The following is a 26,825-nucleotide window of genomic DNA, read 5'->3' on the forward strand; positions in this document are numbered from 1 at the left end:
ACTATGTCATTCCAAATGCCAGGCACATTCAGCCTGGACACCCAAGGGTTTCAGAGTTTCTTCATTGCTGCTGGGTGATGGTGACAGTCTTGATTTCCCTTGGGTTTCCTCATCCAAGTGGAGAATGTAGGGGTGCCTCGTTGTTACCCTGTTGATAAGAAGTTTGTGTACCTAGGAGGGATGCAGCGTTCCATTACAACAGCCTTTCAAAGGCCGACAGCTTAGTTCTTCACTCGGCCTCAGCTGGTGTGAGTGAGCTTAGACCGTTCCTTGTGCTCTTGTCTGTAGTCACGTGCTTATTGCCCAGAAGCTGTGCTTCCAGCTGACTGCCAGTGATGCATCAGTCGGGTAAACAGAGATGCCACTGACGGTGAGGTCACCAGCATTCTGCAAAGTTCTTAGAAAGAGGAGCATGTGGGTAAGCTCGGATGCCAGCCACAGCATGCATCCTGGTTTCAGAGAGGTCATGATGTGGCTAGCTGTTTTAAGTAGCCTTGTGGAAAGGACTTTCAGGGTGAAGAGCAAACAGTGGGTGTGAGTGCTCAAACACACTCTATGTGCTGTGTTTCAGGTAACGATTAGAGGCTGGTCGACGGCAGGTCGACGTACAAAAGCAGGCATTCTTCTGAGAACGTGGACAAGGCCCTTTAACTCCAATTTGGTGCCTCTCCCCCTTGCAGGGACAGTGCGGCCTGCTTTGCTATCCAGAAAGGATTACAAGCATCACGCAGTGACATTAAGTTGTTTAAGCATAATGATGTAGCTGACCTGGAGCGACTGCTAAAAGAACAAGAGATTGAAGATCAAAAGGTATGATCCTTTTGAAGAGCATTGTGCCGCTCTTTGTACTTCCTAAGCAGCTAAATTATAGATGAAATGGTAATTTGTCACCGAAAACTGGCCTGCAGATCACATTTGGATACTAAGTAAGGGTGTTCCTGCTTATTAATGTATTTCAGGTTGGAGAGCCTTGTCGTATTTGGGGGAGGTGTTTGAGGCGACTTTATTTGGGGGGAGAGAAGCAGCTTGCCCTTGAGGAGACGCAGTACTCTGAGTTCTGTGTAGGAGCTCTGGAACACACCAAGGCTGTAAGGAGGTGCATAGATTAAATATTCTTACTTATTCTATCAAATCTTAAGCCCTCCTGAAGCTCCGGACAGCTGTTGCCTGTGGGGAACAGCCTCCCTGAAGAGGGGGCGCCTGGAAGCCTTGACTATGCCTAGTGGTAGTGATTAGGCAGTGTCTCCCTGACATGATTGGAGAGCTGCACAGGGGACATGTGTTCAAAGCATCATGGGAGGATCTTGACTTACCTTCCGGGCAGTGTGGGTAGGAAAGGCCGAGATGGTGGTGCTGTATGGCTCTGCAGCAGGACCTCGTGAGTGTGGCCTGTCCTGGGAGCCCGGTTGTCACATCTCAAGCCCCCCTTTCAAGTGGACTTTGCCCCAACAGCTTTTTCATAACTAGAGTAACTGATGAAAATGCTTACTGCCTTCTTTGATTTTTGTATTTAGATTTTTATAAACATTTGGATTATTTGCTCAGGATTCTGTCTCTTTGTTTAGGAGTCAGCCTGTGTGATAGATACTTGGCGAATATGCGCATATCATATTGAATATGATGAACTCACTATTGAGTGCTCAGAATAGTATCAGCCAGTGTTCCATATTTACACGATTAAGGAAAAGCTAAAGAAATTTTGAAATTGAGACTGTTTTGCAGATTTAATTCTTTCAGCAAACTAGAAAGATGACCTTAGTCTGATTAAACAGTCTATCCCAACCACCAGAATAAACACTGGTTCGGAAAGTGTGACTACGGAGTCAGTGTGCTGGATCTAGGCGCTGTCATGCTCACATTTCATGTGTGTTTTCCGTAAGATAATCTATGCAGCTCCTGTGGGTAACAATCAGAAAGCTAATTATGTATCTTAGAAATTTAATTTCACATTTTCACTAATTAATTTACACCTCATTTTTCTGCCAGGAGTATGCTATTAAATAACTTCACATTTAATATTAGAAAGTTCTTCTTACTTGAGATGCTGTCTTTAGAATATAAGTAGAACTTATATCAAAGATTGGCACGTACTAACAGTGTTATATAAAAAGCAAAGTGAAGGCAGCAGCTTGCTTCCAGCACTGAGCATGGTGAGGAGGCAGTATGCTCCCAGAGGGGATGTCTCCAGCAAAGCCGTGTTGTCACAAGCTGGAGAGCGCGATGCCTCCGTGGTTAAGAGCACTTACTGCTGTTCCGGAAGATCCAGGCTCATTTTCCAGCGTTGGGACCCCAGTGCTAGGTGTCTCGTGCCACCTTCTTCTGACCTGTGGGCATTGCACACACGTGCACATGCATTTGTGCAGGCAAAACATTCATGTGCATAAAATAAACATAAATCTTTTAAAGGAACAAAGTAAAACTGTTTTAAGTAAAACTGAGAAATGATCATAATGTAATATTTTTTAAAATACGATTCTAAATTACTACAGTAAAATCCTGATTTTGAAAAAGTGATGCGCACATAAATATTCAAAAGAAAGACGAACTATCATTGCATAGAACGACTAATCTTTAGTAGCTTCCATATATACTTTTGCTCATCCTAAGTCTCTTCCATTGAATATTTGGAAATCCTAAGCAGGTACTTGAATTGGTAGAACACTTAACTAGTGTGTGTATAAAGAAGCCCTGCCAAAACTAAGGGGACAGGATATCTTTCCAGAGGGAGGTGTCAGGACGCTGTGTGCTGGCATGCAGGTGTCCTTTCCACCAGTGATTCTGGCAGGTCCATGCTTCCATCTAGAAATGCTGTGAACTGCAGCATTCAGTGGCGAGTCGTGCGAGACCGGCAACCTCTGTGATGTATATCTCTGCAGAGCAGAAGTGCTTCTGTGCAGACAGCAGCTGCTGGTCCTGAAAGGCCCCATAGCATTGTTGTAATTAGTGATTGGAGCACAAGTAAGAAATCTTTGAGTAGGAATGTGGGGATGAGTTCTAACTCTGGTTTTCCAGCCTGTCACACCTGCAGCATCTTCAGGTTCTTAGGTGTGATAGACTCATGGCCTTCTGGATATGAGGAGGAGGAGGACACATACTGTCTGAATTAGGCTGCTCTAGTCTATCACCTTGTATTTGATCAGACAAGGTCACATTTGGATTTTACCTGACTCACTGAGCAGGCAATGCAAACGAGGAGTTGGTTATATTTTGATGGGTGAGGAAGGCTAGAGATTACCAGCACACAGAGGAAAATACAGTAGTATAATTCACAAACACACACACACACACACACACACACACAATGCCCCTCCCATACTGTTATCATCAACCTCCCAGGACACTTGCACCACCCATGCCTCTCCCTGCTCCTCAGGCCACAACTGTGGTGGTGGTAACAATGGTTTTCATTCATTTGTAATTTTTTCCCCTTTTACACTGAAATGTGTAAATCCTAGCTGTGTAATTTTTAATGTTTTCACTCTGGAGTCTGTGCTTCATCATTAATTTCCCTGGGCTTTCTCCCAACCGTCCCCAACTGGGACATTGTTTAATATTGTTCGGGCACCTCCAGTGGTGAGTGAGGTCAGCTAAAATCTGCCTGAGGAAGGAAAGCTGCTTTTTCTCACAGTGTTTCTGTCAAAATAATAGGATCTCAAGAGCCGAGTTTAAATTCATTATGGCCTTCTTCCCCCTTTTAAATAAATCCTTTATGAGGTACAAGCTTTTGGGAGTAACAATTTCTATTTGGAGTTATGACAGTTAAGATGTCTCGTTTCTTAAAGAATCCTCGGAAGGCCCGTGTGACTCGGCGTTTCATCGTCGTGGAAGGATTGTATATGAACACCGGAACCATCTGTCCTCTTCCGGAACTGGTGAGCAGCCCCGTCAGTCTTTATTTTAATGTGCTGATTATCTGCCAGTTAGACCTTTCATCTGTAATCATATTTAAAGCATGATACCTGGGACACAAGGTTGCGCAGAAAAGGAAGGTGCTTGCGTTTTGCCTGACCTGAGTTCGATCCCCAGAACCCACAGGGTGGAATGAGAGAATTGATCCATGAGAGCTGTGCTTCAACTCCACACACAAGCTATGGCATGCACACACATGCACAAATAAATAAGAAATATTTATAAAAAAGTAATAAAAATATGATGTGTTGTTGTCAGACTTTCCTTTTGGGTTGCCAGCCCCCAAATAATGACGTGGGGACTTGTTATTAATTATGAAAGCTTGGCCTTTAGCATAGGCTTGTCCCCAACTAGTTCTTATAACTTAAATTAACCTGCTTCTAATAGTCTACATTCTGCCAAGTGGCTTTTTACCTCTCCTCCATTTTGTATGTCCAGCTTACTTCATGTCTCGCTGGCATTTGCTGCACACCTAGATTCATCCTGAATTCCTCTCTCTGCCTGAAAGTCCCACCTCCTCTCTCCTGCCTAGCTGTTGGCCATTCACCTCTATTAAACCAATCAGGTGCCTTAGGAGGTGAGGCAAAACACAGACACAGCTTCACGAAGTATAAACAAATCTCCTGTGACAGTGTGCACAGTGGTGCACACCTTTAATCCCAGCACCCCAGAGATAGAGGCAGGTGGATCTCTAAGTTTGAGGCCAGCCTGGTGTGCAGAGTGACTTCCAGGACAGCCAGAGCTACAAAGAGAAACCCTGTCTGGAACAACCAAATTATTATTATTATCATTATTAATTATTATTAATTTTATACATGTCTACAATGTGTCTTGATCATATCCACCTCCGACTTCTTCTGTTTTTTTTTTTTTTTAAAAAAAAAGATTCTCAGAACAAAATACAGATAAGTACACATCTAAAACACTAGAAGCTAAAAGATTTTCTTCTATGCCCAATGACAGAGAAGAACAAGCCATCCATGCCTCTGCCCGCCTGCAATGCCTGTGTCCTAGCACTGAGCAGACTCAGACGGGAGGATCAAGTCTTTAGGCCACCCTGTTCAGCATGAAAGTTTTAGGCTAGCCTGTGGTAGAGTGAGATCCCTCTCTTATAAAGTAAATTAATAAATAAAAGTAAGAGGAAAACAGAAGAATGAACCATAATAATAAATATAATAGAACTTTTTACATTCAAACATTTCTGCAAATCCAAAGTAAAATAACTACTGAGAAAAAAACACTATACTTCCCAGGAAGTTTTATATGTAGTCAGACAAGTGTTTAACCGAGAAGTTGTACATCTGCACACATAAATGTCTTAACTTTTCCCTTCTGAAAACTAGGTCCTGTGCTGTCTGTTTCTAATCTGGGTCATTTCAGAGACTGAAAGGACAGTTGGTTCTCATTATTCAGTGTACTTACATTCTGTAAAGGTAGCACATGCAACGACAAAGGAACATAATGGTGAGCCATTGCTACTGGGCTCCTGTGAGCTGTGGTCAGAACATAGCTGGTTTGTGTGTGGTTCTGTTTAAAGACACCTTCTCTAGTACAGGCTGTTGATTGATTCACACTGGACTCCTGCCCACAGCTCTCTAACTCACGCTGAAGGAAGTTTCTCCAATGTCCATCCGTTTTCCCAGAATGCATTTCTCATCCTTTCTGCATCTGAGAATACTTGAAAGCTCATTAGCAGGGACATTGAGAACATCAGAATCTCTAGTGATGGCACACTGATGTGAAATGCAAACTTCTTCAGAGGACAGTGACCTCTCTCCTCAGCTGCGAGCACCCACTGGCAGGTAGCTCACTCATTTCTTTACCACCACACACATGAGCCTTCTGAAGGATGGATGAGTGGATATTGATTTTAGAGTCATAGATTTTAACAAGTAGGTAAATTTGCAAATGCAGAATTCATAGATATTGAGAGTCAACTGTCAGTACTTTTACAAGTTTAATTTTTTTCTGCAAAAGACCTTCTGTATGTTGTTAATGGTGGTGGTATTAAGTCCAGTTTTATTTATCATCTAGGTTAAGTTAAAGTACAAATATAAAGCAAGAATCTTCCTGGAGGAAAGCCTTTCATTTGGAGTCCTTGGGGAGCACGGGCGCGGAGTCACGGAGCACTATGGGATCAGTGTGAGTTCTCACTGTGGAGTGGGGACGCTCTCCCCTGTAGGAAGCCTGTCAGAGGCATAAGAAACAACCTTTAATGAATCAGAGGCTCCTGGGGCTTTGATGTCTGGGTGGATCTAGGCAGCCCAGTCAAGGACCATATCTTCCCTCTGAGATTTAAGTGTTGAACTTGACTCTTCATGTTTTGTGTTGTATTATTCAGGTCACTAAGAATTTCCTTAGGAGCTGGACATGGTGGCATATGCCTGTAATCGCAGCAGTTGGGAAACTGAGGCCTTCATGAACTTTATAAAAAGATGCCCCCCACAAAGAGCAACAACAAAAAGTGTTCCCGTAGTCCTTTAGAAGACAGTTTAGTATTTAAATTTCTCCATATAATCTGTGGAAGTACATATGTACAGTTGTACCATATATATATCGTTTGTGTAGGTGGCAGTGTGTGTGTACATATTTAATATATAATTGTGACACACACAATATATGCTGTCAAAAATACTGCCAAAAAATGGCTTCAGCAAAGCAACTAAAGCTTAAACAGTTGGGATAACATTGGCCCCTTTCCTTTCACTGAAGGGAAATGGAGCCAGAGAGACCAAGTGCCCTGGGTTGTGCTCCTGGTGCCTCAGGCTGGTGATAGGCACCTTGCTGGCCACTATAGGGTACAGTTATAGGGTGCCTTTTCTCCAAATGTGGGTGGTGAGTTTTGCTACATGTATCACCTAGTTGATGGTAAAATGCAAAGTACCCTTAGTTATCTGCACCCCAGCACTGCACTGCCCCAGAGAAAAAAAGTACAGAGTAAAGCTACATGAAGTTAGCTGACAGCTGACATCAGCAGATGGGTGTGGGTAGGGGTGTAATGAATGTAAGGATGGCATGGAAGTTTACTGAGGGAAACCTCCATCCCCAGAGGGCTTGATGGGGAATTGCTCTCTGTTTTTCCTGGCAGATTGACGACATTGACCTTATCAGCGCTAACATGGAAAATGCTCTCGCATCTGTCGGGGGCTTCTGCTGCGGCAGGTCTTTTGTGGTTGACCATCAGGTGATGCTTCGATGTCAGGGTTTTTGTCTTGCCCAGTTCCTGCAGTCATTAAGTCCCAAAGAAATCACACAGAGGTCTACATTAACTATAAACTGATTGGCCCATTCACTCAGGCTTCTTATTATCTCTTATAATTTATATAGCCCATTATTAGCCCATTATTCTTATCTGTGTTAGCCATGTGGCTCAGTACCTTATTCAGTGGGGCAGTTACATCTTCTGTGGTCAGGTCAGGACTGTGTCCTCTTCCCAGAATTCTCCTGTTCTCATTGACCCACCTCTACTTCCTGTTTGATTGTTCCGCCTATACTTCCTGCCTGGCTACTGGCCAATCAGCGTTTATTTAAAATATAATTGACAGAATACAGACCATGGTCCCACACCACTTCTAGAGATGAAGCATAGTCACAGATGATTGTCCCCACTGTCACTGCAGAATGATATTTCCAGTACAAGCTTTATGTACACTTTAACTCATAATTTACCACACTGTTTTTACTTAAAAGCCTGTTTTTTAAAGCATAGCTCAAAGTGTTTACAGATACATAAGGACCCTCTAAGACAGCATCTTGAGTTTGTTACACTGTCCCTCAGCTGCCCTCCTGGTGCACTCAGTGTGCTTGCTGTTCAGATGCCTATGGATATGTGGTAGCTTCCAAATGTCTCTCCAGAGAGAGATTATCTGTTTATTTTGTTTCTCCTTAGCGGCTCTCTGGCCAAGGATACTGCTTTTCAGCATCATTGCCTCCCCTACTAGCTTCTGCCGCCATCGAGGCCCTCAACATCATGGAGGAGAATCCAGGTACAGCCTTGTAATGTCTGGTTCTGTTAACTGTGGTGCCAACTTGCTTTCTGGAAGAATTAGCACTAGGGAATTGTTTATCAGACAAAACTCTAAATTACTTTCAAAATCAGGTCCCCTAATACAAAAACCAATATCCAAACTTGTTGAGTACATGTGCTTCAAATTCAACCAATGGTCTTTGAAAATGTCCCAAAGTCTGAAACCCCAAGATCTGAACCATGCCTCACCCCAGAATTTAAGTGGGTGTTCTTACTAGTGCCTGACGTTGTGGGAAGATGGCGGCAGAGAAGCCATCCCGCCTCAGGACTGTGCACGGAGCTTTAGCTCTGAATGTGGCACTGGAACCAGAGTGGCTGCTGCTGCTCCAAGTGGCAGTGCCAGAAAAGTGAGGACCTGGGTCCTTGCCAGTCCTGGGTGCTTCCCCAAGTGTGGTGGCTGTCGTCATTTGACATTAGTGTTTGGAGAAGCTGGCTGAAGTGTTCTGAGGCTTAGTGGATTTCGTTTTCTCTCTTGTTTTCCCCTTCAGCCTTTGAATCATTGATTAATTCAATGCTAGCCTGTTTTGTTACCAACAACTCAGTGGGCAAAATAAAAGTCAACTAAGGTTTTTGTGAGTGGCCTTTGACTATAATAGTGCAGCCTTTAAGATGAAAAGTGGGCCGCCAAGATGTCTCAGCAGGCAAAGGTGCGTGCTCTGTGACCCTGGCAGCCTGGGTTAGACCCCCAGAGCCCAGATAAAGATAGTAGGAGAGAACTAACTCCATAAAATTGTCCTTAGTAGGAAAGGAGAAGAGGCCTTCCCTAGCTGTCAGTCCTAAATCTCCAGCAGAGATGTCTGCTCCCAGGGTCAGATGTGTCTCGTGCGCTCATGCGCACACCAGGAGGGTGTCAGGCCCCAACTCCCGGTCACATGGCTTTCACTTTGAGCTTTTCCCAAGTAGAGGAAAACATCCCCCAAATTACTTTGCTGCCCATTCGTTTCGAGTTCAGACTGAGTAAATGGCACCCTGAGATCTTAGCGGGACTGTGCAGATCCTGATAAGGACAAGAGCCTGCGTTTGGTTCAGAAGCCATCATCCCTGGTCTGGCCAGTTGGCAGCACCAGTGAGGAGGAGCCGTTGATGATGTCAGAAACCCAGACCCTCAAGGTGTGGTTGCCGAATGTCTGCTCAAGTCGGGAGCATTCACAGTGTTTCAGACTACGGATGGGGCGTGTAGAGGAAGTCATGAGCTGGTCCCACCTAATGTCCTAAGTAGCTATCACCCTTTTTCTATGCAGGCATTTTTGCAGTTTTAAAGAAGAAATGCCAACACATCCATGAATCTCTACAAGGGTGAGCATTAACACGCGTCCTCCCCACACTCAACAGCACTGCAGTTCTGAGTTTTATGGGGTCTGGAAGTTTCACCCACACTGCAGCCAGAGAAGCTAAATCTCAGTCCATGCCACTTCAATATAACCTGACCAGCCATTTGCCACTGCTGTAAAGACAAGGCCTTGTTCTAGAATTCCATGGCGTGTAGTGGGCACTGTACTAAACAGGAGGAGAATAAGCCGCAGCTGCTCTCAGGAGTGACCCAGGTGCACGTGGTTCATCTCCCCAGAGAGAGGGAGGCACTGTGTTCTGTGTACTGGACAGTCCCGAGTCCTACTGTCTGTGCTACCCTTAGTAAATTAAAGTTAGTCATGAGTGGTCTTTTTTTTTTAGAAAAGAACATGAAATCTGATTTTGGTTCCACAGGAAATGATCTTTCGTTGTTTTAGATCTTTTCTGGGGATTCATTTCATCCTGAGAGGAAACCTGGGCCTAAAAACAAGGCACTGAGTAAAAGCAGCCAAACTGAAACAGGGAGCCCGGTTTCACACAGGCCTGCATCCCAGCTGTGCCCAGGAGTTGGATAGCATGGGTGAGAGTGAACCTGACTGAGGATCACTCAGAGCTGCCCTGCAGCTCATTCCAAAAGACGAGATTTACCTGAAAGGAATCTGTCCTCTTCCCCGACATAGCAGGTTTGTGTGTGTTACTCTAAGAAGAAAATCTTAGAGTGCATAAGATGTAAAACAAAGCACACAGATAAGACAATCATGCCCCCTAAACCTATTGTTGATAGTCAAATACAATGTTCTCACTTCACGTCTCTATGGCATTCTGAAGCCTAGATAATAGACAAGGCAGTGTGACAGCACACAGACCTGCAGGAAATCAACAGGACAAGTCATAGGAAGTGGTGGTATACGTCCTGCTGGAAGTGGGTCCCAAGAGAGGTCCCTCCAGAAAGGCAATATGATCTGGAAGTCAGTATGGACAGCGTTCTTGGGAACAAGAGAGCAGCGTATATGTGGTGAAGAGATGGGAGGAGCAACCCCAGGGCTGAGGGGCTGTGAGAAGAGTGACCTTGTAGGGCAAGCAGTAATGATGCCCAGACTCCCACAGGAGACTGAGAAGGCCACAGCATCCCATGGACAGGAGCTTTCAACCACAGGCCTTTCCTGGACTGGGAGGCACTGCCCAACACACGGCTTCTCAAGATGGAACCCTGCCAGGCAGTGTAGCTCCTTTCCACATCCCAAGTTCTGCTGTTAGTCCAGGGGCCTTGACAGGGCTGAGTATTTATCTATTTATTATGTTTTCTGTATGGCATTGGGGACTGAACCCAGGGCCTCACCTGTCTAGGCAAGCATGACGCCCTGAGCCCCGACCCCTGCTCTGACAGTTACACTGTGTGTGTGTGTGTGGGGGGGGTGTCTCTGTGAGCCTGCAGGGTCCCGATATCATGTTTGTTTGTTTCTGCAGCATTTCTGGTTTAAAAGTGGTAGGGGAGCCCCTGTCCCCAGCACTTCACCTCCAGCTGGAAGAGAGCACTGGGTCTCGGGAGAAGGATGTGAAGCTGCTTCAGGAAATCATAGTTCAAGTAAGTGTGCCCTTGTGTAGTGAGCACCACTGCTCACCTCCTTTCCAGGAACACCTCCCTACCGCAAACGGTGGGGTGCGCCAGAAGGAGATGGTCACCAGGTCACCATGACCCTCCAGACAGCCCTGCTGAGCTCACATGGTGTCTGAAGTGCTGGCTAACGGTCTTCTCTCTCCTGCGTCGCTCACTCCTGAAGTTGTGAACCTGCTGCCTCCTGTGTATTTCTGTGCTCAGCTTCTCTCCCTGACTGTGCTCAGCTTCTCTCCTGAATAGCCCTGCAGAACACCCTCCCACTTAGCATCTGCTTTTTCTGAGCTAAGGTGTTTCTCTGTCATCCCCAGGCTGACCTGGTATTCACTGTGTAGTTAGGCTGGACTTCCCACTCATAGGTCATCCTGCCTCAGGTTCCTGAGTGCTGGGGGTTGCGGTGTGAGCCACTACTCCTGACTAAACTCTTTACTAAGTTTACCAGTGTTTCACTTTTTGTTTTTATAAATTACTGCTAAGTAGTTGGCTCTATGTGCTCACTGCACAGTTGCTTGGCCCCTCCTCCCAGCAGCAGCAGCCTTCCTGAAGCCTTCCTGCCTTTCTTTCAGGCTCCTGCTCTCTCTTACAGAACTCCAATGTGCTCAGCTCTGGGGATGTGCACATCTGGGGTCATGCAGCCTCCCTGTGGAACCTGGCAAGGGCCCTTTATGCCTTGAGGAGGAATAAAGGTTTCATTCCACCCTGTTACTGCCCTGAGACAATACCACTGGCTGGTCACATGATATTCAGTGTGCAGCTGGTATGTCAAGACCTCTTGTGGTTGCTTAAGCTTCCTGGGCCATCCTTCATTCTACCATGTTTTAATTGTGTGATCCGGAGTGAGTCTGTGCAGGGCTGCACATGGTAAACAACCTCTTGGCCTGCACTTCTATTAAAAACAAAAAAGCAGAATCTAAAATTCATAATTAAGGACACATGTCAGAGCATGATGATCAGGCCAGCAGTACTTGCCTGACTGGAAAAGGACACATCACACACAGGCTCAGCTCTGCAGGCCTGAGGAAAGACAGACTTCCTTAAAGGGACAGAGCATCCCTCTAGCCTTTCTCTACCTCAGTGCTTTACCCTAGGTATATATAGATGTGAAAATAAACTTGTGCTTGGAGTTTTTACACAAAGGTGAAAGCAGATGCACACACTTAGAACAACTAAACAGACAAGCCAGGGCAGCTCGAGTGAACTCCATTGCATCCATGTGGCTGTTGAGTCTGCTGTTTTCAACAGAATTGCTCGCATTGGAGGACCACGTCAGTGGACACAGAGCAGAGGCCCTATAAAAGCTGTGTGCCTCTGTTGGAGCCCACGAAAGGAGCCCATTGTTTCCTGTCTCCCCTGGCCTGTGGCCTACGCACTGCCCGTGGTTGGAGTGACCCTCTGCTCTCTGTTAGCCCCACCCTGCTCTCTTCCTCAGCACAGGGAAGCTGCCTTTCAGAGACCCAGGCTCATGTGCACACAGTAGACATGAGCAGACTGCCTGTACAAACCTCAGAAGAAAACCTAAAGATGGGGCCTGAGAGAGGACTCAGTGTGTTATTTACTTTTCTATAGCTGTGGTAAACCCCCACGACTAAGACAGCTTATGAGGAAGTGTTTAATTTGCTCTTGCCATTTCAGAGAGTTAGAGTCCATAGTGGTGGAGAAAAGGCATAGTGGCAGCAACAACTGAGAGCTCACATCTTAATCCACAAGTAGGAGGCAGAGATTACACTGTGAATAGCAGAAATGACCACACCCAGTGACACACCTCCTCCAGGAAGCCCACACCTCCTAATCCTTACCAAATAGTTCCACCACCTGGGAGCCAAGTATTCAAATATATGAGCCTATGGGTCTGTTCTCATCCAAACCACAACACTTCAGGCCGTATGGATCTGATTTCAATCGCTCTGGTTTTAAGCCGGTCATAGCAGCACATACTTGTGGTCTCAGCATTGGAGAGCTGGGCCTACCTGGTAAGCATCAGGCCACTGAGAGACCCTGTCTCAAAAAGGTGGATGGTATGTGCAGAGGAACAGCCAGGCTGTCCTCTCGCCTCCAGATGCACACACAAGAGTCAAATAATACTAAGGATGCAAGGCCTTGAACAGTTCCCAAGCTCATGTGTGGGCTGCAGGCTCTTATGTCACTGGCTATCTTGGGAAATCATCCTGTGAAATCCAGCCTGGAAGGAGGGCCTTGCAGCTTCTTCACAGCCTCCACTCTAAGTCTTCCCAGCCCCTGCCCCTGCCCCTGCCCTCCCTGTGTTAGAGAAGGAGTTGGGGTACAGTACCTGCATTACCCTTTGCAGACCTGAGAACTTTGGCCAGCTTTATGTTGAGTGTGTCAGGACACTGTTCTCACAACAGCTCCAGTTGTGATGTCTCTTAACCAGCCAGGCCAGACACACAGCCAGGCCAGATGTCCAGATGATGGCACACTTCCAATTTCTCTCCCTGGATCTGAAGTGAACGCACGGCTCTGATGCCATCTGCATGGTATCCCATCTTTCCTTGAAGCTTGTGGCCACCTTTCTTTGGGATGATGCTTTTACTGGTGGGCAGTTGAGGGACTCAGCCTTCCTTTGTACATCATGCCTTGCATTGTGCACCATGTGTGCACTTAAGTCTGCACGTGCACCCACAGGGAACACAGTCGATACAACCTTGGGAAGCTTGCCTTTAAGGAGCCTAGTGTGCACTTAGTGTGCACGTGCACCCACAAGGAACACAGCCAGTAGAACCCTGGGAAGTCTGCCTTTCAGGGGCCTAGGCTGTATTCACGGGTTCTGCAGCTCTTACTGTCTCATTCCAGAACTTGCCATCACCCAAAAGGAACTGCCTGTACATACTGCCGCCTCGCTCAAGGGTCTGGGCTTCCTGTGTACAGTGGAGGTCTTTTCAGTTAGACAGGTAATCAGTGGGTGCCTAATGCACAGGACAGCTCAGAACAGTCGTTCTTAGTGCCAGACTCTTGTGACCTGGGAGCACTTTGCCAAGATGGAACCATGGACGGTTTCAATGTGGCTGTCCTCCTACAGCTGATCACTGGGGCAGTCTTGCCACACTGTCTGCATATGGGGCTTTGCTCCTGGCCTCTTTTCTCCCAAGTGTTCAGACATCACACAGGGTCTGTAGCTACCAGACTCAATAACCCAGCACATCCACCATCACAAGAAAGTCTGAGTCCAAAGGAAGAATTCACCTTGAGAGTCCAGTGGGGGCATATGTGCTTTGTCTCCTAGAACTCTGCATGGAACTATGAACGGCCTGCACTTTGAAGGCAGCGTAGATCTCTGCACTGTGGTCTAAATCTGGATTGTTTATACCCCTTTCTCCCTGCAGTGCATGAACAAGGGCATCGCGTTGACTCAGGCACGCTACTTGGACAAAGACGAGAAGTGCCTTCCTCCTCCAAGGTTGGTTAACGTTAAAGCACAGATGTGTTGGGAAACATTACAGACTGTTGCAGGATAAGAATATCCTTATAATACAGCACATTCATGGGTTTGCTCTCAACTAGATGGTTTTCATTTTCCCCGAAGAGCATCTCAGGACCGAGTGTCCTCCTAGGTGACTGGAAGGGTCGTCTGGAGACCCAAGAGTGAACAGATGACAGACTCTCGGCGACCAATAACAGCTGGAGTCCAACCCTATTGTGCTATGGAGACACTCGAGGGAGGGAGCAGCCTGGATGTGGTCACCTTCCTAGCTGCCCTGGTGGGAGTCTGGGTGCATCATGCTGTGGACCCCAAAGCTACTTCAGGACTGCAAAGCAAGGGAGAGAGGAGGATTTGCACATAGGCTGTTGAGACACAAGTCTGCCCTCAAAATGCCTACACTGTTCAGAGGAAGTGCACACCCTGACCACCAAAGTCCTAGGTCAGAGGTCACAGAGGAGACTGGCACGATGCTGAGACTTCCTAGAACAGGTGACACCCTGACCTTGGAGAGTCAGTGTAGACAGTCCCTAGCTTCTGATGGTTTCCCCTCAGATTTGCTCTCCCATAATCATTTGATTGCTCATGTTAGTAGGGGTCTCATAGTATGACATATAAAAGTTGAGTTGTTGTATGTGACGTTTCCATGCTGTGGGCTAATGCCCTGAGCTCATAGGCCTTACACTGCTCTGGCTGAGTGTGTTAGCTGGATGAGATTTGTAGAGGGTTTGTTGGCATGTCGTCCCACCCTGGGCCAAGCAGTATCTGCTCAAGAGGACCCTGGTGGGCACCATGATCTTCAGCAGATGAGACACTAATTGTCTTGGGTGTGCAGTGGTTGAGGACCTCCAGGTACAGCCTGGAGCACAGAGAATAAGATGCCATGGACCTGGGCACAGACTCCCTACTGGGTGGAGGGGTCTCACATGCAGAAGGTTCCATCAGGACTGAGCTCACTCAAGAACAGCTCAGAAAGAGTTAAAGCTCCAACTCTGTCCTGTCTGTGTCCACCATCCCTGTGCTTCCTTGTCAGAGCACAGGACTAAGATAGGAGACACACTTGTTCTGTGTCCTTGGTGGCCATGCCTGGTGCTTAAAGCCAGGGTTGGCAGAGGACAGGAAGAACGTTGCCTCATCAGCTTCTGTTTCCTAAGAAACTTGAACATGTCTGCTTTTCTCTCTGATGTGGGCATTCATGTTTCCAGCTGAATTATTAAACAGGAGCAACCAGGCAGTCACTGATGTGAGAAATGCTGACTTCTTGCTTTGGGGCAGGACTGCTTAGAGTGAGTGGTAGGTTGTTCAGAGAACTTTCCCACTGAGGCTGGGAAGCACAGTACAAACCCTCAGAGTAGCTGCAGATGAGGGGGATGGCCAGGAGGCATAGCTTCTGCCCATGGCAACAGAGATGGGGTTAGGCCGCAGATAACCTCTCACAGCTGCTTGCTGCTACTGCTGCTGCTGCTGCTGCTGCACGGTAGGAAAGCAGCGGCAGGTGGAAGGACCACAGGTGGGCTTCCAGAAGAACCGTAACAGTCTCCAGCACTGGTGTGTGTTGGCGTGTGTCCCCACCTCACTGTGTTTTGTCTTTCTCAGCATCAGGGTTGTGATCACAGTGGAGCAGACAGAGGAAGAGCTGGAGAGGGCTGCGTCCACCATCAGGGAGGCTGCCCAGGCTGTGCTGCTGTAGGCTACAGCCCCATGCTTCCTGCCACATCGCCTGCAGGCAGAACTGCTTGGAGACCTCCAGTTTGCCAGGGAGTGGATTGCTGCCCCGTGGTGCAGCTGTGGCTTGAGTACACAGCCTTAATCAATGGATGGATTTGTTTATAATGCAGGAGCTGACTGTAGAGGAAGACAGAAGACAACGTATAACTGTACCGTGTGCCATTTGGTCTGTTTGGATGCTTTACTCTCTGTCATGTATATTTGTTTAAACTGGAGCTTCAGTTTTTCTCCTCCCGCCTTTGGTAATGATTTGATAAACACTCCTCCGTATTTCATAGAAAAGGACGTAGCAGCTAAGAGGAACTCTGCGTGTATCACAGTTAATGTGGGAGAGGGAGTCCGCTGAATCTTCCCAAGTCCCTCTGTGGTGACTGCTTGCGGAGAACACTTCCTGCAAGTTAGAAATTTTATGTAATGTATTTGAATTCCAGAACCTTCTATGCACTAGTTATTGATGTTATCGTTTCTGAGCTTCACTAACTGAAAATATTCATAGTGCTTCCTAAGCAATAATCTGAATTGAACATTTGTTTATTTTTGTGTAATTGATTTATATTTTTAATATTCTCTTGTCAGTGTTGGGAAGAGGGTTATTCTGGTCCCCAAATATGAATCATGCCCTGGGCATTTTTGAATATGTCAGATGTCTGTTTCATGGTGATTTTGTTCAGGAGCACAGAACCGTGGGCTTTTCCTAAGCTGAGAAAAATAAGAACTTCTTTCATCCTATAAAGTCCAGATGCCTCAGAAAAACAGGGATGCTCTGAAGGTGACTTCCGAGCTGCACACTGGCTGCTGTTCTCCTTGGCGAACATACTGAGTGGTGTAAAGGCTTGTGGTATGTGCCACGTAGCGTGTGCGTGGAAGGCCGTCATTCTCTGCACAGGCAGAGGAATCAGGTCGTTTAAATGTCATTTTATGATGTGCATCCATGTTAACAGTGGATCGGCATCTGTTTAAGTGATCTGTGACATTTTGAATGTTTCTATTTCATACGTGCCTTGTGATTGCTGCTGCTGTGAGGGTACGGTCCTGTCGGGGATGGGTCTGCTCTGTTTGGTTTTTAGTGAAATAAACCTCCAAGAGCCTATTCCTGAAAATGAGTCTGTTTGTATAGCAATATGCTTAGCTCAGCAGGCTCTCTTTCAACCTTTCTGCAAGTCTAAGGCACTATTCATTTTTCCCTGTGTGGTTTCCTTCTGTTTTAGAAAATAATTTAGTTTCTTAGTCCCATTTCCCTGCTCAACCAAAGAGTATATACTATTTTAAAGTTCTTAGGTTACTACTAACTTAAACATTGGTTAAGGAGGACTCTAAAAATGCTAGAGCAAAGGCTGGACACTTAGTTCAGTGGGAGAGTACTAGCAAGCCTAAGGCCCTGGGTTTGGTCCTCAGGTAGGGAAGGAAGCCTGGATGAGAGAGAGGACACAAAGCTTTCAAAGACGTTTACAAACAGCAGTTACTTCTTTTGCTGGGAAGAAGAGGTCCAGAAACAATGGGTCAACTTAACTCCTGGCTACCTCTTCCGGTCGGTGCACTCCCTCCAGCTTCAGAGGGCCCAAATAGTACGAACAGGAAATTCAAAGTTCAGGATCACTGTCGCCCCCATATCAGGCCTAGCTAGTGTGTGAACTTCAGGCAAGACTTGAACAGACATCTGTTCACTTCAGACAAGACACCAGCAGAAGACCGAAGAAGCTAAGCTGTGGTGCACAGGTCTCTAATCCCAGCGCTCAGGAGGTAGACATGGATGGATCTCTGCATTTGAGGCCAACCTGGTATACAGAGGTAGTTCTAGGATAGCCAGGGCTACACAGAGAAATCCTCTCTCTAAAATAAAATAAAATAATTAATTGATTAATTTTTTTATAAAAAGGTGGGGGCTGGAGAGATGGCTCAGAGGTTAAGAGCATTGCCTGCTCTTCCAAAGGTCCTGAGTTCAATTCCCAGGCAGTGCTCTTAACAACTGAGCCATCTCTCCAGCATCCAGTCTTTTTTTTTTTTTTTTTTTTAATCACTTGTAAGCCTTACCTCTAACTTCTAGTGTTTCTGACTGCAGATCTGTCGTTCAGCGAGTCTTCCTCTATAGGTACTGCATTCATCTCGGACTGTTTAAAGATGTTTGTATGTTTGTTTAGGTTGGTTGGGTTGGTTGGGTTTTGTTTTATTTCATTTTGGTTTTGGCAGTTGCATCACTCTTGTGTCTTTGGTGTCCATTGGTTTTGGTTTATCCTGTTCGGCTTTGTTTACCCCTAGAATTCTGAGGTTTTCCATCTCTGGCCAACTTTGAGAGACTGACAGACACCATTCCTTTGGGGACTTTCGAGCCCCAGCTTCTTCCCACTTTCTTCTGGAACTCTCTCTACACGTGCAGCTGTGAGGTGGTCTAGGTGAGGGGGTGAGACGCCTCCAGGCAGCTAAGGCTCTCCATGTCTGCTTTATTTTCCCTGTTTTTCTCTGGTTTCCAGATGCATCCTGCAAAGGTCTTCATGTGTTTCGGTTTCATCTCCTGCCATCCCCGCTGAACACCATGTCTGTCCAACAGGTTTTTAGCTTCAGTTGCATTTCTCTGTCCGATGATTTCCATATTTTACACTGTCTGTTTGTTTGCCGAGAGCTGGTCTGAGACTGGTTTTCATTTGTCTCTAGGGAATCTGTTGAAGCTTTCTTACTGCGACCCTTTCAGTCCTTGGAAGTGATGTCAACGTGATTCATTTCGGGGCTTGCATGGGGAGGTTTTGGTGGTTGTTTTCCTCATTAAATGTGTTGTTTCCCCGGGTGCTCATAGGACCAGTGGCTTTCATTGTATCCCGGACATGTCGGCTTTTCTGCTCTGGGACTCTTGCTGGAACTTGAGTCTCCTGTGTAAGCAGAGGCTCAGCTTTCTGGAGCATAGACTGACTGGCTTCTGGCCTGCATCTGTGTTCCGTGCTTCTAACGCCAGTTGTGTCTTCCCACTCTCGTGATGTTGCTCACTGGCCTACTTTCTCTGGCGTTTCTATGGCTCTTCCTGGGCCTCTGGTGTTGCTTTCTGGCAGAACAGAAGTTGCTTCTCTATCCCAGCTATGTGGCAAGGCCACCTTCTGCCATGGCAGATGGGAGGAAATGTAGCCGCAGGCCTGCATCACCTCAGGCAATTAGACTCAAAGCAAGGCAACAGCAGACTTTGCTGATGCTGTCTCAATGGCTGACTGGCCCAACAGCCAGTTACCCAATTCTGGAGAAGGGGTGGTCAGCCTAGTAGGGATTTGAAGACTACTTGTGCCCTGTTGTGGGGTTGGGGAGAGCTCTCCATGTGATTTTTGCCTTCTCCTCCTCTGTGTCTATCAGAGGTTTTGGGCATCTTTGCCCTCTAGTCTGGAGTCCTCTGGGAGACAAAAGGAAAATGCAGGCATTTGAGACCTTATTTCACCTGGACTCTAAGCACGCTCATGGGTCTGCCTTCTCTAGGTGCCCAGAGTCTTGTACCATTGCCCGGGGATTCTTCCTCAAGGTGTTAATTACTTTTCATTCTGCTTTTTTTAGATGAGGTCCAGTCTGTAGTCAAGGGGGACTCTGAATTGTGATCTTCCTGCCTCAGAATCCCAAGTATGGCCTACACCAAGTATAGGCCACCATACTTGGTGTGCAGGTTTGTAGTGATATTTCATTTGTATTTTAATAAATAAAGCTTGCCTGAAGTTCAGAGATTAGAAGAGCCCCATTGGTTAACCTTACAGATCAGGCCGTGGTGACACACACCTTTAATCCCACTAGCCACATTAGTTTGCCATAGAAACTGAGCAGTAATGGTACATGCTTTTAATCCTGGCACTAGAGAGGAATATAAGACAGGAGGAGACAGCTCTCAGACACAGTCTCATTCTGAGATTCCTGAAGGCAGAATCGTCATTTCGGACTGAGGTAGAGGTAAGAGCCAGTGGCTGACTGTTTTGCTTTTCAGATCTTCAGGTTGAACCCCAATTTCTGTTTTTATTAAGTCTGCTATACAGGTTAGTTATATAAATGTCAACTTGCCATAATCTAGAATTATCTGAGAAGAGAATCTCAATTTAGTTATTGCCTAGATCAAACTGCCTGGCAGGAGGCAGACTTAATTGACCTAGGAGGGCCCAGGCCACTGAGGACAGCTCCCTTCCTTAGGCAGACTGTTCGGAATTACCTAAGCAAGCTAGCTGAGCGTAAGCCAGCAAACATCACCCTCCATAGTTCTTCCCTCATTTCTTTGGCTGTGAAGTGGGTTCATTGGTCAGAGGTAATGGTGTGTGGCATAGCAAGCTGGTCTGCCCTCAGATGCAGCCTGGCTTGGGTCCCGGAACCCCGACTAGGGGTAGCAAGGGAATCAAGAAAGTACAGATACACAGGCAATACAGAAAAGGGGAATCAGCTGGGGTGTGCACTCTAATGGAAAGGTAGGTAGCTACTCAGGCCACAACCCAGAACGGTTGTGGGGGACCCACCAGAAAAGACACTCAGACAGGGTTTCAAGCCAATAGAAAGTCTTTATTAGCTCGCTGGCGGCTACACTGGGTGTTCTAGACCTGAGTGAAGTCCCCAGCCTTTCTCAGGATGGGTTTTTAAGAACAAAAACCACATCCTAAGTTACACCTCAGTCAGCAAGAACAGTTAGCCAGAAGCTGAATACAGAAGCAAGGTCAGTACATTCAGGCATTTTGCCAGAACTATGGACTTTGGTGGATTAGGTCTTTGTCCTCATCTTGGCTGGTGGTTCTGCCTTTGTGCTAGTTTCCAGGGCTTGAATGGTCCTTACATCATGGTGTCAGTTGGGCTAAGGTCTGGGGGCCAGTTACAGAACCTCGGTGTGTTTATTAGGTTCAGCACATGGGGAAGGGTTCGGTAGTCTTGGGAGGAGATCTCTGTGAGTGAGCAGCCTCCCTCTGAAGACACCCCATAGCAGAAAGCTGCACTTGCTAATTTTTGCACACCCTGGTCAAACATTTGCACTCAGAGCCCTGAGGGAAGCTTTGCCATCCCTCTGAGTCTCACCCAGGGAAGGCTTTGTCGCTCCCATGGGGCTGAGGCATTGATGTCCTTGATGTGGCCTTACTCGTGTGAACAGTACACGCTCACTCGGGACTTCACACACTCACAGCTGCCTCCGCTCCTTCCATTCGGGTTCCTGCCTTGACTTCCCTCAAGGATGGGATGTGACCTGGAATTGTTGGCCAAATAAACCCTTCCTCCCCCAAAATTGTTTCTGGCCAGGGTGTTTGTCATAGCTGTGGAAATGAAACGGGGACACTCAGCTTAGGCTGTCTTCCTAACTGTGCATGGTTCTGTAAGTGGGACTGGACAGGAACCTGCCGTCCATGTTTCCTGAACCAAGTTTCTCCTGTCCTCAGTGCAGACTGGACTCTGATATCTGTGAACTGAATGAATGAACAGGGTGGTTTTCTTTTTTTTTTTTTTTTTTGGTTTTTCGAGATAGGGTTTCTCTGTGGCTTTGGAGCCTGTCCTGGAACTAGCTCTTGTAGACCAGGCTGGTCTCGAACACACAGAGATCCGCCTACCTCTGCCTCCCAAGTGCTGGGATTAAAGGCGTGCGCCACCACCGCCCGGCGAACAGGGTGGTTTTCATTCTCGAGAACGTCAAGACCTTAAAGTTTCCGTCTGGCAGATGTCCCAAACGTGTAAGGTTACGTGAAATCATCATGTTGAACAGGTGACCTGAAGGCGGGAAGCTTCTGTTGTCAAAGGGTTAATGGCATTACTTTCAACTTAAGCCCTCTCCAGACACCCTAACATCCATTCCGCTATGCACCCCATCTCACAGTCCATCCTCCCATCTGTCCATCTCTCTGTCTGCCTGTCTCTCTGTGTCTTGCTGATCAACTTGAAGAATTCTTTTCTGTTCTTTGAAAGGATTAACCCTTGTTACCAACTATCCTGGTATTTTCAGCTGCATAGACCAGCCAGTCCCCCCAGCTGGCCTGCCCCCAGGAAAGATGCCAGGATTTAACGTGAGACGTGATAGAGTTTAATCTCACTCTTCATGGCACTGGGGTACAGTGACAGAACCTTGGTGGGGTTTTAATGCCTAAATGCCCAGATTTCTACTTAATTTCACCCCGACTCTCATTCCCTTTCCTCTGTAAATGTTACAATGACTCTGAGATGTGACTTTTTCATGGCAAACGTTTGAGTGAGGCGGTAAATAACCCCACGGTGCACGCCGGCCCTTGGTGTGGGTTTCACAAAGGATCATACCAGCTAGGGTTTGCGCTCCTAAGTCTGAATTCTACTCCCCAAAGGACACCCCACTTTTGTGTTCAGATGTGAAAGGCATAAGGGAGTCATTAAGAACTGGGCTTTTGCGGGGCAACTTTGATTTGACACTTTTGAAATATGATCCGGGTCATGGCTGTGAATGGTGCTGAGCTCTTTTTGGGCAACGCATCTGGACTTGATTATTTGAAGCCAGGTTGTGGGCTCTGTTGCCTACCCCTCTGCGACAGTGCTGCTGCAGCAGGCCTTGTGTCCTGAAATGATTGGGGAACTTTGTATGGGTTCTAAATATTAATAAGTAAGTGTCATATGGGTTCTTGACTTTGTCTAGCTTTTACCTTGCTTCTGCAGTGGTGGCCTTCCTGTTCCAGAAATTACACCGCTAACATCTTGTCAATATTCAGTCTCTTCCCCGAGGAGGACAAAGGACACAAAACAGACTATTCAATAAATACTTACCAAATGAGTGAAAAGGAACCGGAAGTAACCTACCTCAATGGGCCTCAGTGGTGCCTACACATCCGTGTCTAGGGACTTCCCTCGTCTCTTTCCTCTTCTTGTGGTCAAGAGATTAACCCAGAGTCTTTCTGTCCATCTCACCCCCAGCTGCAGACAGACAGGAGGGTATAAGATTGGCCCCTCCACGCTGTCCAGCAGCAGCTACTTAACTGCGGCCTGATTACAAGGGTGTTCATTTTTCAGGTGACCCTGTCCCAGCTCAGGTGTTCACAGCTTTCTCTCACAGTGTTCCAGAAATGGCCTTTTCTGGCTGTTTCTTGATGATCACTAAAAACGCTATTCCAGGCACGTTTGTCTTTCGGGAGACTGATGGGGGTTTGCAAGGGTCTCCCTGTTTATGAAGGATGCTGTGAGGTCTCTCAGGGGAGAGTGAGTCAAAGACAGGAGCTTGTGTAGATTCTCATCCATACTTGTTAGGGGACCAGTGAGTCCTCTGCATTCCCAAAGTTGTCTTAAAATCACCCATGGCTAGTTTATATAGAGTATATACTCACAGGGTAATGTCTCAGACTGTCTAATAAATAACATCTCAATTAAACTCCACCAAATCCTCCAGGAAAACAGAGACAGAGAAAGGAACTTCCCTCAACGCCAACAGCCAGACCCAGTTGGATCTCCTTTCATTCTATTTCCTGTCTTTTCCTCATCTACCCAACAATCCAAAGCGGGGAAGGAAGGCAGAAGGAAGGAGTAGTGGAAGATAAAATCCCGGAGAAACAGCACTGCCTACAAGGACCCGCGAATCTCCCTGACTTCTCTCCTCTTCCTGGCACTATTAGTGACTCCCAGAGTGACAGCCAGGAAGCTCCCCAGCCAACTGGTGGACACCCTCCCATCCCTGCAGCATAAGACAACAAGAGCACCCCTGCAGGGGTATCTAGCTGAATTTGAGCCAACTGACTTGTATCTTGGCTTAAGCTTCCTTGTAAGCAGAGTCTAGAAAAGAAGTTTTGCAGGAAATCAATCTAGGAAACTCCTTTGCAAGAAGTCAGGAAGGCAGGCACACCTAGGGAGCAGTTGGTCGCAAGGCTCCACAGTGGGCTGCTGGGGCCCCGTCCTGTGGGGCCCTAGGTTCATCATTCTGCCTAAGGCAGTCCTAAGGCAGTCGCCGTGGGAATGCATTAGGTTTACTCCAGCACCCACTGCGGGCCCCTCACAAACACAGAACTACAGCTTCAGAGGATCTGATGCCCTCTTCTGGCCTCTGTGGGCACCAGCACATACGTGGTGGCACAAACACAGAGAGAGACATAAATAAAAAATAAAAACACTTCTTTAAAGTGTTAGTTAAACCGAAATTCCCCGGGGACTGGGAACGGTAGCATAGTGGTGGTGGAGAGCTTGTGTGACCTATTGCAAAGCCCTGGGTTCAGCTCTACAGAAATCACATAAATGAATCAACAGATAAAGCAGCCCCCAAGAGGCCTGAGACTTCTAAGAGGAAACAAACCCTTTCCTCCCCAAGTTGCTTCTGGCCGTGGTGGTCTATCACAGCAGTAAAAACACTTAGACACAAGGCTTTGTTGTTGCTTTGGATTGGTTTCATTTTTCCTTTTGGATTGGTGTATTTTCCTTCTGTTAGCCAAGTCAGTAGGTGGTGAGTCTACAACCCCATGTCCCTTGCCCACCACCCCACAGGGCAAGATCACCTACCTTCCTTGATCTGAGGCACAGACACCTGAACAAGATTCTCTGCTGATGTGCGCTTTGAACTTCATTATTCTGTAATCACAGTTTTTGTCAGGGAACAGATGTCATCCACCCAAACACCCTTCCCCTCTCCTCCTCAAGCCCCGCCTTTCCGGGAAATGCTCTGCTTACTTTGTTCTGTTAACTCTGCTCTCCCCGAATAGCAACCCCTGAACCCCATCTGTGCCTGCTCACTTCAGAGATCATCCAAAGTCTTTGGGTGACAGTGGCTACCTGGTGCTGATTTTCTGGAGAGTCTCGAGTAACACGGGCCTGGGCCTATGGTAGCACGGAGTGAAGGGTTGGGCCTGGCGGCCTGGCCCTGAGCTTCTCGGCCTGGGAAGGTCACAGTCAGGGGCACTACTTTCTGGAAACTGGAGAGGAGCCTTCCACACAACCAGAATCTCTGAGGGCTTGGAATCCAAATAGGATCTTCTCACAGAAGTCCCTTCCCCTGTCTCCTGAAAGGGGTCTTTCCTCCACCCTTGTCAGTCTCTGAGGAACAAGAACCAATAACGTAGGGTCACGCCACGTACACTGCATGGCAACTAGTATTAGGGCCTTTCTCCCGGACTTTCTTGAGTAACAGTACTCTGAAGGGTCACTTCTTTAAACATTCTGTACATTTATGTAGTTAGTGTGTGTGTGAGTGTGTGTGTGCATGTGAGCGTGTGAGTGTGTGTGTGAGTGTGTGTGTGCATGTGAGCGAGTGTGTGTGCGCATGTGTGTGAGTGTGTGTATGTGCGTGTGAGCGTGTGTGTGTGTGTGAGCAGAGAGGACAACTCTCTTCCCATCATGATTTTCTTCTATCAGAAGGGTTTTCTGGGAGCTGAAATGAAAACTCATGGTTAAGAGCACCTGCTGTTCTTACAGAAGTCCCGGGTCCCTGGCACCTACATGCTGGCTCACAGCTGCCTTAACTCCAGTTCCAGGAGGCCCGAAGCCCTCTTCCAGCCTCCTTGGGCTCCTGGCTCATAACGTGCACATAAACACAAGTATGTAAAAACACACGCAATAAAAATGGTCGTTTGTTTGGTTGGTTTGGTTGGTTTTGGGTTTTGGTTGCTAATTGTTCAATACAGAGCTTCTTTCTCTGTGTAGCCCTGCTTGTCTTGGAACTGCTCTGTAGACCAGACTGGCCTTGAACTCAGAGATCTTCCTGCTTCTGCCTCCTCAGTGCTGGGATTAAGGTATATGCCATCAACACCCTGCTAAAATGTATCTTTTAGAAAAAATATAAGACTGGGCAGTGGTGGCCCATGCCTTTAATCTCAGCACTTGGGAGGCAGAGGCAAGCTGGTCTCTGAGTTTGAGGCCAGCCTGGTCTACAGAGCAAGTTCCAGGACAGGCTCCAAAGCTACAAGGAAACCCTGTCTCAACAAACAAACATACATACATACATACATACATACATACATACATACATACATAAAAGAACTCTCTGAATTAAATCGATTTTGGTTAAAGTTCCATTCCAAGTTTTAACAAAACATGGTGAACAGATGTTGTTATAGGGAGCTAATAATCCTGCCCTCCTTACTTAAGTAAGGAGACAAGAACTGGTTAATCTAGTCCAGCACTCAGCACACGACCTGCTGAGGTCTTGAGCAAGTTTGTTTAAGTAACCCTGTTTCTCAAAGCCAAAACATTAAGTAAATTAAAATACTTTACCATATTAAACAAAATTTAACAGATCCCGTTTTCCTGGTGGTACTGTTTTCCAAAGGAGAATATGAATAAAGTCTATTTTACAAGCTACCAAAATAATTTGCCTAACACCATGCCAATGTAAAGACACATGTCAGTGAGTGCCCGAGGGGAAGCCACTGCACGCCTGCACCAGAAGTAGGAACCGCACTGCGTCTCCCTAGCAAAGCAAGATTTTCACTGTGTGAAAAAAGGCTTAGGGTCATGATGCAGACTATCTAAGGTAGTATTTTAATGTTGGAGACCGGGGGAGGCTGGGGAGGAGGGTGGAGCAATTGGTGATGTGCTTAATGCTCAAACGTGAGGCCCTGAGTTCAGATCCCGAGCACTCAGGTTAAATGCTGACCAAGGTGCAGAGGAGAGACAATAGAATGCTCAGCTGAAAGGGAACATGTGTGCCCTTGGGGGAGGGAGGGTGAACATGGTGAAATTTTATTGCATGAAATTCTCAACTAATTAAACAAATGTTTTTAAAGATTTGAAAAGGGGGACGGGTGCTACTGGTGAATGTCTTTAATGTCATCACTAGGGAGGCAGAGACATGGGTGGATCTCTGGGTTTAATGTCTCAAAAAAGAAAAGAAAAGAGAAGAAAATGGCTCCTGAGGAATGCCACACAAGGGCCATCTCTGACTGCCCCATGTACACAAACATCCACACTTA

General features: G+C 46.8%; 1 protein-coding gene across 1 annotated transcript in view; it reads left to right on the forward strand.

Moving 5' to 3' along the window:
• Positions 1-17,092, forward strand: part of Sptlc1 (serine palmitoyltransferase long chain base subunit 1) — a 46,284-nt gene extending 29,192 nt beyond the window's left edge. The window contains exons 7-15 of the mRNA XM_057787869.1: positions 681-810; positions 3,783-3,872; positions 5,944-6,051; positions 6,998-7,093; positions 7,799-7,895; positions 9,178-9,232; positions 10,694-10,811; positions 14,180-14,253; positions 15,871-17,092. Of these exons, the coding sequence (XP_057643852.1) occupies positions 681-810; positions 3,783-3,872; positions 5,944-6,051; positions 6,998-7,093; positions 7,799-7,895; positions 9,178-9,232; positions 10,694-10,811; positions 14,180-14,253; positions 15,871-15,964 (862 nt within the window). The 3' untranslated portion in view covers positions 15,965-17,092. The remainder of the gene's footprint in view (positions 1-680; positions 811-3,782; positions 3,873-5,943; positions 6,052-6,997; positions 7,094-7,798; positions 7,896-9,177; positions 9,233-10,693; positions 10,812-14,179; positions 14,254-15,870) is intronic.
• The last annotated feature ends 9,733 nt before the right edge of the window (positions 17,093-26,825 follow it).

Source organism: Chionomys nivalis, chromosome 13, assembly GCF_950005125.1.
Source record: "Chionomys nivalis chromosome 13, mChiNiv1.1, whole genome shotgun sequence".
Lineage (NCBI taxonomy): Eukaryota > Metazoa > Chordata > Mammalia > Rodentia > Cricetidae > Chionomys > Chionomys nivalis.